Here is a 16,058-nt window from a genome sequence, read left to right as displayed (position 1 = left end):
TTCCAGACGGTATTATGAGCCGTCCTCCCCTCAGCAGCCTCCTGTGATGTACAGGTAGGCTATTTGATCATAATTGTTTTTGGCTGTTCGTGAGTGAGTGCGTATGTGTGTGCTTGTGCGTGTCTGTTGGTTCATGGACATGAAAGACTGTGTCTACCACCGCAGGTCCTGTGCTTACTCTAGCATAGTAAAACATCAGTAAAACATTAGGGTTTACACATTGTGCCACCACACATAAACACACAGCATTGAGGCCACTCAATAGTGGAACATCAGAGTACATACACAGCTTTGTTTTCGTGAATTTTGGGGATTTTTGGGGAGTAAAAATGTACGGTGCATTCGGAAAGTATTCAGACCCCTTGACTTTTTCCACATTTTGTAATGTCAGACTTATTCTAAAATGGATTAAATTGTTTTTTTCCCCTCGCCAATCTACCACAATACCCCATAATGACAATTCAAAAACAGGTTTTTAGAAATGTTTGCAAATGTTTAAAAAATTCTAATAATGAAATATGATATTTACATAAGTATTCAGACGCTTTACTCAGTACTTTGTTGAAGCACCTTTGGCAGCGATTACAGCCTCGAGTCTTCTTGGGTATGACTCTACAAGTATGGCACACCTGTATTTGTGGAGTTTCTCCCATTCTTCTCTGCAGATCCTCTCAAGCTCTGTCAGGTTGGAAGGGGAGCGTCAATGCACAGGTATTTCCATTGAAAATCCTATTTTCCCTAACCCCTAACCCTAAACCTTAACCCTAATCTTAACTTTAACCCCACCCAAACCCTAAACCTAACCCTTCAAATGTGTTTTCCTACCTTGTCAGGACATTCTGGTGACTTGTCAGGACATTGTGGTTTTGATCATGTCGGAAAACACACACCAAGCCAGCTCTACTGGTGGGCCCTCATTTGGGTCACGAGAAATTGGGACATGTTCAATTAACAACACAGAGCAATCAATGCTCACAATGCCTAGGGCTCACGGTCCAGCACTCCACACCACACCACACCGCCCCACACCACACCACGCCACCCAATGCCACACCACATCGTCCCACGCCACACTACACCACACCATACCAGGCTGCATGGCTATTTCTGTTGGGGTAAAACCTCGACTTCAGGCATAGACAACTAAATTAAGCCGCGGGACAATTTTTGTCAGAGAGGATGGTCGGAGGCCCGGAACATAATTATAATCATTTTTACACCTCAAATTGACCACAACTAAGCCCAGAAAGAGATTGTATTTGAAAATAACAATAATTATATAACTTGATTATATTGAGACACAATCACATATGTCTCTTTCTTTAATCGTGGGAATACTTGGGAAAAGATTTCCTAAATTACACATTTTTATATGAATTCCTGGTGATTTTACAATCTTTTTTTACCCAAAACTAAAATCCCACAAAATATATATACTGTATTTTTTTGTTAAAAAAATACTTTGGGGGCAATAAAAATCTCTCACAGGCCGGTTTTGGCTTGCACGCCGCCAGTTTGCCGTCCCCTGCTCTACTCCAGGATTCCATGGGGAAAAAGAACAACAACACAGTTGGAAAACCATCAAGATCCTGTATTCTAATTCCCAATTCTAAGGGAAAAACATACCACATTTTTAAAAGGAATCCACAAGGGAAGATTACTCATAGTTTGTTTTCAGACTGTTTTGCCAGTTTTCCATATATTTTTTTACATTTATTTAACTAGGCAAGTCAGTCAAGAACAAATTCTTATTTTATAATGACGGCCTACCCCGGCCAAACCCTCTCCTTACCCGGACGATGCCGGGCCAATTGTGTGCACCCTATGGGACTCCCGATCACCGCCGGTTGTCATGACTCTAGCACTGAGATGCAGTGCCTTATACCGCTGCACCACTCGGGAGCTAATGTTGCCATTTTTGGTTGAATTTCTACAATTCTAATTGTATGGTTAGCCCCAGTGCAATCAACAGCAATCAACAGCAAGAACAGGGCTCTGGTGAGTGGTGAATAGCCAAGCTAGTGTTACCACGGGAATGATTGGGGTTTGATGTGAGGTTAAAACAATGGTTGATTGAATTCTTTGGAAGCCATTTTTGTCACGTAAGGAGGAATCTGAGCAGTATGTGTTCCCATCCAGCCTGTGAGGTCATTGTGTTCGATAACTATACCATTAATAGGCTTATGGGAGAGCTCAGCCCACCGTTGTACGCTTTGCCCACAGTGAATTATCAAGCTAATCTATCTGTATGACACAACACAGATGGACACACCTTCTTTCTGGCTGTCTCCCATTTTATGTAGCTATCTGCCTCTATCCCTCTCTCCTGTCTCTCTAATTCTGTCATCTCTATCTCTCTTTCTTTGTCCTCCTCTCACGCATGGTCTATTTTTATAGGTCTAGCTATCTCTCGTTCCCTCGTTCTCTCCCTTCACCTCTCTTCTCCAGCTGTAGCTATACCAACAACAGAGGAGCAGAGGGAGAGGGGAGGGGGAGTGACAGAGAGAGAAAGGTGTTGGTTGCTTGTCTCTGGGTGTCTTTGTGTTTGGAGCAGTCAAGTGCTTAGTGAATGAGTGGCTCCCAGGCTGAGGCTGCCTGGTCAGAAAAACCCTCCCTTCCCGATCCATCCCAAGCCCCTGCCTGCAGCCTCCAGCCTCACTGGCCATCACAGATGGATGGATGAAACTGTGTCAGCGCCCACCGTAGCTAGCCGAATCACCCCCCTCTCCTCTCTCATCCTATCTCATTCTCTACATCTCTCTGTGTCTCTCTGTCTGTCCTCTTCATCCTCCCAATCCCTGCTCCCCTCTCGGACAGGTTTTGGAGATGGCTGATACCAAACCGTCCCTCTCACTGGCAATTCAGACAGGAATGTGTGTGTATGTGTGTGTGTGTTAGAGAAACACATACACATTACACACACACAGTGACAGGGGGCTGTGTGCATGTGTGAATGTGTCGGTCACCTTTTCTCCAAGTTAATCCCTTAAGAAGAGGTGTGGTTCTCCCTCTCTTCTCTCCCTCTCTCTCTCTCTCTCTCTCTCTCTCTCTGTCTCTCTCTCGCTCTCCGATCCCCGAGCAGATTTTCATCACATGTTCTGTTAGTTTAGATCTCCTCTGCTGCTGCCGCTGCGAGTATCAGGGCGTTCTCTTTTTCTCATTTTTGAACATCCATCATCGCCATCATCATTGTCATTGTCTTTCCACTTCTTCTACTACTCTCTGCTCTGCCTCTTCTTCTGCTTTCACTGGTCTGAGATGAGTTTGAGCGCCGAGATGGGGGAGGCCATCGAGCTAAGGTGAGGGTTTGTGGCTGGGGCGGGGGAGTTGGGGGTGTGTGTGTGTGTGTGTGTGTGTGTGTGTGTGTGTGTGTGTGTGTGTGTGTGGTTACATTAGGATACAGTAAGTAGATATGCTGATGTGTTACAGTACGGTAGTAATTGTCCATCTGTTCTCCTCTCTACGCTGACCCTATCTACCATAGCTGTGAACACAGGTCAATAGCCTAGCGCTAGCTTGTCTGTAGTTAGAGATAGCATTAGCCTCGGTTATTATTGGCCACAGCCATTTCAGCAGCTGTCGAAACTGACGGGGCGTCTACAAGCTTATTCCAAGAGCTTATAGTCTTAGCAGCTGCATTAGCCCCCGTGCCCATATGGAGCAGATTAAACTCTCAGTTGATATGCCAAAAGACCCAACATTTGTTTATGTGCCGAGTGTGCGGCATTAAATGTTTAGGGATGTTTTCATTGCAGAAAAAGGATGACTCTTAGTCATCTTACCACTACCACAGAAGAACAACAAGGTCCGCCAGCAAAAGCCATGTAGCCAAGCCAAGCCAAGCAGCCACAGGAAGAAGGCAGGACTGTTTTTGTATGTTTGAGTGATTGGCAAATGCAAATACTTCTCTTATGTTGAGACGAGAGAGAAAAGAGAGGCATTCTTCACAAGTTGTTTCCTGTGTGTGTGTGTGTGTGTGTGTGTGTGTGTGTGTGTGTGTGTGTGTGTGTGTGTGTGTGTGTGTGTGTGTGTGTGTGTGTGTGTGTGTGTGTTTGAGGAGGGTGAAATGTGAGTGCTGTCTGTACACTTGCTCTTGTCTGAATGACTCTTTAGGATTAGGCAGCCCGTGGCGGATGTCTAGCCTGGGTCTAGCCTAGGTCTAGTCTGGGCAGATAAGGCATGGTAAGAGGAGAGCGAGGATAGCATGCCAATAGGTCTGAGTGGTCTTCACATGCCTGCCACAGTTTTACATTAGCCCTGGGAGTGACCCCCCCACACACACACACACTCTGGACCAGCTGGACCGCCCATGGTGGCCATATCCACTCTCAATCTCTCTCTCTGCCTGCCGCCAAAGGCACAGGGGGATTTAGGCGTTTTTGTTGTTAATCTCTATGTCTTTCATCGGGTCTTGGAGCAAACACACACAGACAAGCGTGTGTATCTCATCTTCACTCAGAGGCACTTGGCTGAGGGCTTAGTCTGTGTTTGTGAAGAAAGGGAGGGACAGAGGAAAGAGGAGTGTAACTAAGCTATGAGGGCACAGCTGTGTGTTGGGGAGGGACATTGGGAAGATGGAGGGACATTAAACAGTCTTGGGGTAGGATTTACCCCACCCACACAGATAAGTCAAAATATTCCGATTTTGTAGCAGGTCTGTGAGATGAGAAAAGTTGACATGGCACATAGGTTCTACTTGCACCATATGGCTCGGTGCCCCTGGCATAGAACGTCTTACCTTCACATTGCAAACAGATACCATACCGTATTACCGTTACCCTTTAGCTTTTAGGGAGCATTAAAGCTCCCTAACAGGTCTCACTGTGGTTACGTCCCAAATCAGCACCCTATTCCCTATGTAGTGCACTACTTGGGCCCTGGTCAAAAGTAGTGCACTACAGAGGGAATAGACTGCCGTTTGAGATGCAACCACATGTCTCTCTGTCTCTGTGTGATCTTATCCTACAGGCAGAGACAATACTGGATCATTGTTGGTCTCAAGTTGCTCCTGTCCTGTTTGATATGAATGTCCTGGCTGAGTCATTGTTTTGACTTGGCAGAGATGCAGGGAAGTGTTTGGGGAAGCAGATTGATTTGTGGCCAGAAAATGAAATGACACTGCTTAGACTCTGCTGTTGTATCTGTTGTAACTTGGCGTGATCCTGGACAACACCCTGTCGTTCTCAACTAACATCAAGGCGGTGGCCCGTTCCTGTAGGTTCATGCTCTACAACATCCGCAGAGTACGACCCTGCCTCACACAGGAAGCGGCGCAGGTCCTAATCCAGGCACTTGTCATCTCCCGTCTGGATTACTGCAACTCGCTGTTGGCTGGGCTCCCTGCCTGTGCCATTAAACCCCTACAACTCATCCAGAACGCCGCAGCCCGTCTGGTGTTCAACCTTCCCAAGTTCTCTCACGTCACCCCGCTCCTCCGCTCCCTCCACTGGCTTCCAGTTGAAGCTCGCATCCGCTACAAGACCATGGTGCTTGCCTACGGAGCTGTGAGGGGAACGGCACCTCAGTACCTCCAGGCTCTGATCAGGCCCTACACCCAAACAAGGGCACTGCGTTCATCCACCTCTGGCCTGCTCGCCTCCCTACCACTGAGGAAGTACAGTTCCCGCTCAGCCCAGTCAAAACTGTTCGCTGCTCTGGCCCCCCAATGGTGGAACAAACTCCCTCACGACGCCAGGACAGCGGAGTCAATCACCACCTTCCGGAGACACCTGAAACCCCACCTCTTTAAGGAATACCTAGGATAGGATAAAGTAATCCCTCTCACCCCCCCTCCCCCTGAAAATATTTAGATGCACTACTGTTCCACTGGAGGTCATAAGGTGAATGCACCAATTTGTAAGTCGCTCTGGATAAGAGCGTCTGCTAAATGACTTAAATGTAAAATGTAAATGTTTACTGTATATACATTATGATAAATGCTTTTGATAAATTGGCACTAAGTAATGACCGTAATGGGAAGTCAATTTGCTGTCTTCTAGTTAGCAGTATGTATGCTTGGTAGTACTGGTCTGGGTGAGTGTATGTTTGACAACTGAAAAGTCACTATGGAAATTCCAACTCGGCCTTGGCAGTTGGCACACTCACTCGACCCCTTCTTCTTCTTCTTCTTCTTCTTCTTCTTATTTGATGATGTGTATATATAATGGAAACAGAGAGCAGAACATCCCACGCACGCACACACACACACACACACACACACACACACACACACACACACACACACACACACACACACACACACACTGAAGCGACCCCATCCACATACACATGCAGAAGGTTATTCTGACCTGTAGCCTTACAGAATAGCAAGTTGTAGTTTACTGTGCCGTACATTTCAATAGAATCAGGAAGAGCTCTGAGCTGTTATATTTGTACTAATCTTCTGGAGAGAAAAATGCTGCCTTTGCACAAACAAGACAAATAGTGATAAGGCACATTTGATGCCTTTCAGCGTTATGACTTATGCATTTAATATTTGTTTGTTTTTTTGCGCCCTCCGTCACACTAGCTGTTTGCGCTTGAAATGTGTCTCCGCGGCCATAAATAATCAATAACGTGACAACTTTAAACGTATTCCCATGACTGTGTTGTCAGGCGTGTTCAGTACTAATATGGTGTTCTATTAGTGGGTTTGTGGAACTACTTCCAGAGAGTCCCACCGCCTCACCCGTCGTGGTGATGCACCTTATGCATGTACTTGTGCATGGCTGTGCATGGCTGTGCATGGCTGTGCATGGCTGTGCATGGCTGTGCATGGCTGTGCATGGCTGTGCATGGCCGTGCTTCTACACCTGCATTGCTTGCTGTTTGGGGTTTTAGGCTGGGTTTCTGTACAGCACTTTGAGATATCAGCTGATGTATTTATATTTATATGCTGATGTACTTTATATGCTGAGGAATCCCAGACACCAGCAGAGCAGAGCAGAGTAGTGTGAGTGACAGGCAGTCAGAGACCAGGGCAGGGCATCAATCATTATACTAACTGACTAACTCACTGACCAGCCTGTGGCTCAGTCTAATTGAGTTTGGGCATTGGACCTTCTAAGCAGTGGTCTTCCCAGAAGCCCCTCGGCCTGTGTCTTCTTCTTCCTTATTGCATTAGATCCACAGGAAGGGCTGACTGAGTGTCTGTGTCGCAGCCTGTTTAAAGCAAATTATGTCCGTTGCCATGCCGAGGTACAGTACATCAACTACTTGACCACCCGAACTGATGCCCTGTGTGTTCTAACTCCCACACCCATCTGGGTCAAGGCTGTTTGGAAGTGTGGGTGAGAGGGGGGATATGTGAGAGTATGAGTGTGTGTATTAATGTTTGTGCTGTGTGCGATGTGTGTGTGTTTGTTGTTCCCTGTAGTTGTGTTGTGTCAGAGGTTATCACTGCATTGTCGGAACTAGAAGCACAAGCATTTCGCTACACTCGCATTAACATCTGCTAACCATGTGTATGTGACAAATAAAATTTGATTTGATTTGATTTTGAATTCAGAAAGTATTCAGACCCCTTGACTTTTTCCACATTTTGTTACGTTACAGCCTTATTCTAAAATTGATAAAATTGTTTTTTCCCCCCTTATCAATCTACACGTAATACCCCATAATGACAAAGTAAAAATGGGTTTTCAGACCCTTTACTCAGCACTTTGTTGAACCACTTTTGACAGCGATTACAGCTTTGAGTCTTCTTGGGTACAAGCTTGGCACACCTGTGTTTGGGGAGTCCCTCCCATTCTTATCTGCAGACCCTCTATAGCTCTGTCAGGTTGGATGGGGAGCGTCGCTGCACAGCTATTTTCAGGTCTCTCCAGAGATGTTCGATTGGGTTAAAGTCCGGGCTCTGGCTGGGCCACTCAAGGACATTCAGAGACTTGTCCCGAAGCCACGCCTGCATTGTCTTGGCTGTGTGCTTAGGGTTGTTGTCCTGTTGGAAGGTGAACCTTCGCCCCAGTCTGAGGTGCTGAGCGCTCTGGAGCAGGTTTTCGTCAAGGATCTCTCTGTACTTTGCTCTGTTCATCTTTCCCTCGATCCTGACTAGTCTCCCAGTCCCTGCCGCTGAAAAGCATCCCCACAGCATGATGCTGCCACCACCATGCCTCACCGCAGGGATGGTGCCAGTTTTCCCCCAGATGTGACGCTTGGCATTCAGGCCAAAGAGTTCAATTTTGGTTTCATCAGACCAGAGAGAATCTTGTTTCTTATGGTCTGAGAGTCCTTTAGGTGCTTTTTGGCAAATTCCAAGCGGGCTGTCATGTGCCTTTTACTGAGAGGTGGCTTCTGTCTGGCCACTCTACCATAAAGGCCTGATTGGTAGAGTGCTGCAGAGAAGGTTGTCCTTCTGGAAGATTCTCCCATCTCCACAGAGGAACTCTGGAACTCTGTCAGAGTGACCATCAGGTACTTTGTCACCTCCCTGACCAAGGACCTTCTACCCCCGATTGCTTAGTTTGGCCGGGCAGCCAACTCTAGGTAGATTCTTGGTGGTTCCAAACTTCTTCCATTTAAGAATGATGGAGGCCATTGTGTTCTTTCAGACCTTCATGCTGCAGAAATGTTTTGGTACCCTTACCCAGATCAATGCCTCAGCACAATCCTTTCTCGGAGCACTACAGACAATTCCTTCGACCTAATGGCTTGGTTTTTGCTCTAACATGCATTGTCAACTGTGTGCCTTTCCAAATCATGTCCAATCAATTGAATTTACCACAGGTGGACTCCGAAAAAGTTGTAGAAACATCTCAAGGATGATCAATGGAAACAGGATGCACCTGAGCTCAATTTTGAGTCTCATAGCAAAGGGTCTGAATACTTATGTAAATAAAGTATTTGTATTTTTTATTTTTTTTATATATTTGGCAAAATCTATGAAAACCTGTTATTACTTTGTCATTATGGGGTACTGTGTGTAGATTTATAAAGAATAAATATAATTTAAATCCATTTTAGAATAAGGCTGTAACGTAACAAAATGTGGAAAAAGGGAATGGGTCTGAATACTTTCCGAATGCACTGTATTTCAGTATAACCTACCTCACATCAGAGTCCACAGTCCTGCTTGTCGCCCACACTGCCATCACAGCCTACGCAAGGCATGCATGGTTCATATTACTGTGTTGGAGGGTGATTGAATTACGGCATGGCCTAACTGACATGAATGTACATGTGGAATGAGAGAGAGTGTCTGCTGGAAGAACTATGAGGGGATGGAGAGAGAGACAGGGACAGAGAGGGAGGTGCTATAGAGTAAGTGTGTAGGTGGAATGATGTATGGTGGGGATTGAGGGGAATATTATTATTTCTTCTCTTTAACCCTTATTTTACCAGGTGAATTGACTGAGAACACATTCTCATTTACTGCAACGACCTGGGGAATAGTTACAGGGGAGGGGGGGTAAACTGGGGATGATTAGGTGACTGCGATGGATTGGAAATTTAGCCAGGACACCAGGGTTAACACCCCTACTCTTTTGATAAGTGCCATGGGATCTTTAGTGACACCTTTTTAATGTCCCACCCGAAAGACGGCACCCTACTACACAGGGCAATGTCCCCAATCACCGCCCTGGGTCATTGGGATATTTTCTTTAGACCAGAGGAAAGGGTGCCTCCTACTGGCCCTCGACTTGCAATGTTTAGTTTAGAGGTCGACCGATTCATCGGAATAGGCGATTACTTACGGTCAATTTCAAGGTTTCATAACAATCGGAAATCAGTATTTTTGGACACCGATTTGGCCGATTTAAAAAAAAATGTATTATTTAACTAGGCAAGTCAGTTAAGAACATGTTCTTATTTTCAATGACGGCCTAGGAACGGTGGGTTAACTGCCTTGCTCAGGGGCAGAACAACAGATTTTTTTTGTCAGCTCGAGGATTCAATCTTGCAACCTTACAGTTAACTAGTCCAACGCTCTAACCACCTACCTCTCATTGCACTCCACGAGGAGCCTACCTGTTACTTGAATGCAGTAAGAAGCCAAGGTAAGTTGCTAGCTAGCATTAAACTAATCTTGTAAAAAACAATCAATCAATCATAATCACTAGTTAACTACACATGGTTGATGATATTACTAGTTTATCTAGCGTGTCCTGCGTTACATATAATCGATGTGGTGCGCATTCGCGGAAAAAGGACTGTCGTTGCTCCAACGTGTACCTAAACATAAACATCAATGCCTTTCATAACATCAATACACAGAAGTATATATTTTTAAACCTGCGTATTTAGCTAAAAGAAATCCAGGTTGGCAGGCAATATTAACCAGGTGAAATTGTGTCACTTCTCTTGCGTTCATTGCACGCAGAGTCAAGGTATATTCGATAATAATAAACGGTTTGTTTTCGAAATGATAGTTTCCGGATTTGACCATATTAATGACCAAAGGCTTGTATTTCTGTGTTATAATTAAGTCTATGATTTGATATTTGATAGAGCAGTCTGACTGAGCGGTGGTAGGCAGCAGCAGACTCGTAAGCATTCATTCAAACAGCACTTTTGTGCGTTTTGCCAGCAGCTCTTTGCCATGCTTCAAGCATTGAGCTGTTTATGACTTCAAGCCTATCACCCTCTGAGATTAGGCTGGTGTAACTGATGTGAAATGGCTAGCTAGTTAGCGGGGTGCGCGCTAATAGCGTTTCAAACGTCACTCGCTCTGAGACTTGGCGTAGTTGTTCCCCTTGCTCTTCCCCTTGCTCTGTTCCTGGTTCGAGCCCAGGTTGGGGCGAGGAGAGGGATGGAAGCTATACTGTTACACTGGCAATACTAAAGTGCCTATAAGAACATCCAATAGTCAATGGTATATGGAATACAAATGGTATAGAGAGAAATAGTCCTATAAATACTATATTAAATTCAACCTAAAACCTCTTACCTTGGAATATTGAAGTCTCATGTTAAAAGGAACCACCAGCTTTCATATGTTCTCATGTTCTGAGCAAGGAACTTAAACATTAGCTTTTTAACATGGCACATATTGCACTTTTACTTTCTTCTCCAACACTCTGTTTTTGCATTATTTAAACCAAATTGAACATATTTCATTATTTATTTGAGGCTGAATTGATTTTTATTGATGTATTATATTAAGTTAAAATAAGTGTTCATTCAGTATTGTTGTAATTGTCTTTTTTTTTTTTTTTTTGGTCCTCCAATAATCGGTATCGGCGTTGAAAAATCATGATCGGTCGACCTCTAGTTTAGTTACACAATGATGGGTGAGAGAGTGGTGCTATGTGATGGATGGGGGTGCTACAGGCAGTCGCTAGCATAGTGACAGTGGTAGAGAGACCTGGGTTATATTCATAACGACACGTTTTAACGGGAAAATGGAAATGAGCATTTCTTATTGTTCAGGTATTCCCTCCCTGTTTCATCCTGTGTTCTTCTCTTTGGTGTAAAATGAATAGGACCCGGGGCTGGTGAACTGTGGATGAACAGGGGTGATGGAGGGTAGGGAGGAGACCGTCCCAGGCAGACAGGCAGACAGGAAGTCTGTGCTGGTTAGAGAGAGTGTCAGTACGTCAGGCTGAATACTGCCTCTACACATGACAGCCTCTGTTCCAGCTGTCTCTCCACATTAGCTTTCACACACACACTCACGCACGCACACGCACCAGCACACAGCCCACGCTCATAGTAATATGCATAACCATCCCATTCCAGTACACAGGCCTTCATACTGTACTGTAACCACTAGAGCATTACTGTTGTATTTGTGAGTGTTGCCAGTGCAGACTACAGATGATGATGTATTAGCAGGGTTCCTATACAGTTCTGGCCTGTCCTCTCCTCAGGGGTTTATCTCTGTATCAAATGAACTATGGCTAATGTGACATCAGCAGGAAGGACCGCTGACCCCAGAGTTGCGTATCACTGGAATGAAGTGGGGCCGACCTGTTCTCCCAGGGTCAGACAGTAGTCAAAACACTGCTACCCCCGTTTATGTGGGCTTGGTTCCGCTCCCTCATTCCACAACGAGACACACACAGGGAAGGGGTGGAGGGAGGGGGTAGGATATGTGGGATGGAGAGAGGGGGAGTGGAAACAGCCGGTTGTCGTGGGGACGAACAGACTTTTCTTGCTCTGAGTCTCTCAGTATTACATGTTTTTGTCTGCATCATTTCCATTCCGCCCATATACACTACCGTTCAAAGGTTTGGGGTTACTTAGAAATGTCCTTGTTTTCCATGAAAACATACATGAAATGAGTTGCAAAATGAATAGAAATATAGTCAAGACGTTGACAAGGTTATAAATAATGATTTTTAATTGAAATAATAATTGTGTCCTTCAAACTTTGCTTTCGTCAAATAATCCTCCATTTACAGCAATTACAGCCATGCAGACCTTTGGCATTCTAGTTGTCAATTTGTTGAGGTAATCTGAAGAGATTTCACCCATTGCTTCCTGAAACACCTCCCACAAATTGAATTGGCTTGATGGGCACTTCTTATGGTTAAGCTGGACAAAAAATGCCATTTTCTTTCAAAAACAAGGACATTTCTAAGTGACCCCAAACTTTTGAATGGTAGTGTGTGTATATATATATATATTGATATTTTTGTTGTTGTAAATATACAGTGTCAGTCAAAAGTTTGGACACACCTACTCATTCAAGGGTTTGTCTGTATTTTTACTATTTTCTACATTGTAAAGTGAAGACATCAAAACTATGCAATAACACATATGGAATCATGCAGTAACCAAAATAATGTTAAACAAATCAAATATATTTTTGATTTTAGATTCTTCAAAGTAGCCACCCTTTGCCTTGATGACAGCTTTGCACACTCTTGCATTTTCTCAACCAGTTTCACCTGGAATGCTTTTCCAACAGTCTTGAAGGAGTTCCCACATATGCTGAGCACTTGTCCGATGATTTTCCTTCACTCTGCGGTCAAACTCATCCCAAACCATCTCAATTGGGTTGACGTTGGGTGATTGTAGAGGCCAGGTCATCTGATGCAGCACTCCATCACTCTCCTTGGTCAAATAGCCCTTACACAGCCTGGAGGTGTGTTGTGTCATTGTCCTGTTGAAAAACGAATGATTGTCCCACTAAGTGCAAACCAGATGGGATGGCGTATCGCTGCAGAATGCTGTGGTAGCCATGCTGGTAAAGTGTGCATTGAATTCCAAATAAATCCCTGACAGTGTCACCAGTAAAGCACCCCACACCATCACACCTCCTCCATGCTTCAAGCTGGGAACCACACATGTGGATATCATCTGTTCACCTACTTTGTAACCAAAAATCTCAAATTTGGACCAAAGGACAGATTACGACTGGTCTAATGTCCATTTCTCTTGTTCCTTGACCCAAGCAAGTCTCTTCTTATTGCTTTCCTTCAATAGTGGTTTCTTTGCAACAATTTAACCATGAAGGCCTGATTCACTCAGTCTCCTCTGAACAGTTGATGTTGAGATGTGTCTTTTACTTGAACTCTGTGAAGCATTTATTTGGGCTGCGATTTCTGAGGCTGGTAACTCTAATGAACGTATCCTCTGCACAGAGGTAACTCTGGGTCTTCCTTTCCTATGGTGGGTGTCATGAGAGCCAGTTTCATCATAGCGCTTGATGGTTTTTGCAATTGCACTTGAAGAAACGTTAAAAGTTCATGAAATGTTCCATTGTGACTGACCTTCATGTTGTAAAGTAATGATGGACTGTCATTTCTCTTTGCTTATTTGAGCTGTTTTGCCGTAATATGGACTTGGTCTTTTACCAAAGAGGGCCGTCTTCTGTATTCCACCCCTACCCTTCTTTATCATTTTCCCCTTACCCTGCCACCTCTCCCCTAATTGGAGTAAACTAATGGACAACAATACTTGGACAACAATACAACAATGCTTCCACTTCCAGCGTATACATACTACACACATACATACTACATACATTTCACGGACAGTATGATTTACATGATTTATCTTTAGTTTGTTTTTAGTCCCAGCTTTCAGCTACCCTCAACCAATGTTCCCTCTAAGCTGCGTGGGACTCCCACGCACCTCCCCCCGGGACTGCCTCGCAGAAGAAATCTCAGCCCACATAGAGAACCACGAGATTGAACTTCACTCAACTTTCTAGAGCAGTCGAGAGCGATCTACTGGTCGATCTCCAAGGCATTCCTAGTCGATCGCCAAACATTTCTGTAAAAAAAACTCGATAAAGCCTGATGTTCCTATTTGTTTTTATTCGTCTCAGGCTGTTGGCATTATTCAAATCAAATCTTATTTGTCACATGCACCGACTACAACAGGTGTAGTAGACCTTACTGCGAAATGCTGAATACAACCGAATACAGCAGGTGTAGTAGACCTTACTGTGAAATGCTAAATACAACCGAATACAACAGACCTTACTGTGAAATGCTGAATACAAACGAATACAACAGGTGTAGTAGACCTTACTGTGAAATGCTGAATACAACCGAATACAACAGGTGTAGTAGACCTTACTGTGAAATGCTGAATACAACCGAATACAACAGGTGTAGTAGACCTTACTGTGAAATGCTGAATACAAACGAATACAACAGGTGTAGTAGACCTTACTGTGATATGCTGAATACAAACGAATACAACAGGTGTAGTAGACCTTACTGTGATATGCTGAATACAACCGAATACAACAGGTGTAGTAGACCTTACTGTGAAATGCATACTTACAAGCCCTTAACCAACAATGCAGTTTTAAGAAAAATAAGTGTTAAGAAAATATTGACTAAATAAACTAAAGTAAAATATAAAATAAAAAAAATACCAATAAGGAGGCTATATACAGGGGGTAGGAAAGTGTATCTATAGGCTTTCGTTGTTGTTATTATTAGCGGCTTGAGTCTTTTTTAATATTGAGGATTATTCTACTTTCTCAGTTCATAGGAGTAACAACATGAATTTGTGCATGAGGCAGAAATAATGCGGTGCGACTCGAGTTTCGCCATCAGCTGGAAGACAGTGCCCATTTGTTGAAAGGCAGAGTGGAGGGATGTTGAGAGGCAGACCTTCAGTCTACTGCTCTCTCCCTCCGCTGAGACTGACCAACAGATGCAGGCACCGTCTGTTCAGTAAAATTAAAATAAAAACAAATGATTTAAATATATTCTCACGCAGCTGTGCCTCACAAGTAATACAACAACGGTTTGATCATACCGGTGTGATCATAACCCTGCCTGAAATTTTGTATTTTAAATGGCCCGATCATCAATGCATTGGCAGGGCAATTCAAGCAAAGCCAATATGCATTGATAATGTATAGATAACTGCAAAAACATTACTGTTTTTAATTGGTTAATGTTGCATAGGCTTTCATTTTTTAAAAGTCATGTTAAAAAAAATCTGAGCGGTAGATCTCGGCTTTCATTTTGACTCAGAAAGAGATCTTGACTCAGAAAAGTTTGGTGACCACTGTTATACAGTTTTCCCTATTAACACTATCAGCGTTTCCCTTTACTGTGGCAAATGTGATTGAATCAACGCAATGTTAGCCACTTTCAATGCAACATACCAAAACAAAACAAACTATGCAAGCGATATTGTTGTAGGCAGAACGCATCGGAGTACGATTCTATCGCATTGACACGCACGACTCAGCCCGAGTCTACACAGACCGGTGCGGCATAATCAATCAGAGCTGCAGGAGGCCTATATGCAAATAGACCATTGTCAAATATGGATTTGTGTCATTCACTTTGAACTGGACTGTGTTTACAGCATGAGCGGTTGAGTAGATGCACTTGTTTTGAGATCAAGGTGAGAGCTGCATGTTGCCACGTGTGCACATTTTGTTCATATCCTTTGCTAGTTAGTGAGTTATTAGCCCAGATATAGATCATTTGTAGTCAGCAATAGGGGAGTGATTGCATCCTATCAGGAGCACAAAACGTGTACATTTCTAGACATCTTTGAAAAGTGTGTCAGGTAAAGAGCTTTTGTTGTCTTAAAGAGGCAGTGTTGTATTTTGAGACAGGCTCGAATCATTTTGATTTGATTTATTAGGATCCCCATTAGCTGACGCCAATAAGCTTGTAAATGAAAGACCTTTCTAT

General features: G+C 44.0%; 1 protein-coding gene across 2 annotated transcripts in view; it reads left to right on the top strand.

Annotated features, from left to right (window-relative positions):
- Positions 1-16,058, top strand: part of LOC115141634 (numb-like protein) — a 73,501-nt gene that overhangs the window by 27,230 nt on the left and 30,213 nt on the right. The window contains exon 1 of one of the 2 annotated variants that reach the window (XM_029680684.2): positions 3,118-3,299. The exons of the other annotated variant lie outside the window; for it this stretch is intronic. Coding sequence (XP_029536544.1) covers positions 3,259-3,299 — 41 coding nt within the window. The 5' untranslated portion in view covers positions 3,118-3,258. Of the gene's footprint in view, positions 1-3,117; positions 3,300-16,058 lie in introns of those variants that run through there. 2 annotated transcript variants of the gene reach the window in all.

The sequence above is a fragment of the Oncorhynchus nerka genome, linkage group LG14, assembly GCF_034236695.1.
Source record: "Oncorhynchus nerka isolate Pitt River linkage group LG14, Oner_Uvic_2.0, whole genome shotgun sequence".
Taxonomy (NCBI): domain Eukaryota; kingdom Metazoa; phylum Chordata; class Actinopteri; order Salmoniformes; family Salmonidae; genus Oncorhynchus; species Oncorhynchus nerka.
Note: the sequence above shows the minus strand (reverse complement) of the source record. Positions and strands in the feature narration are given on the sequence as shown.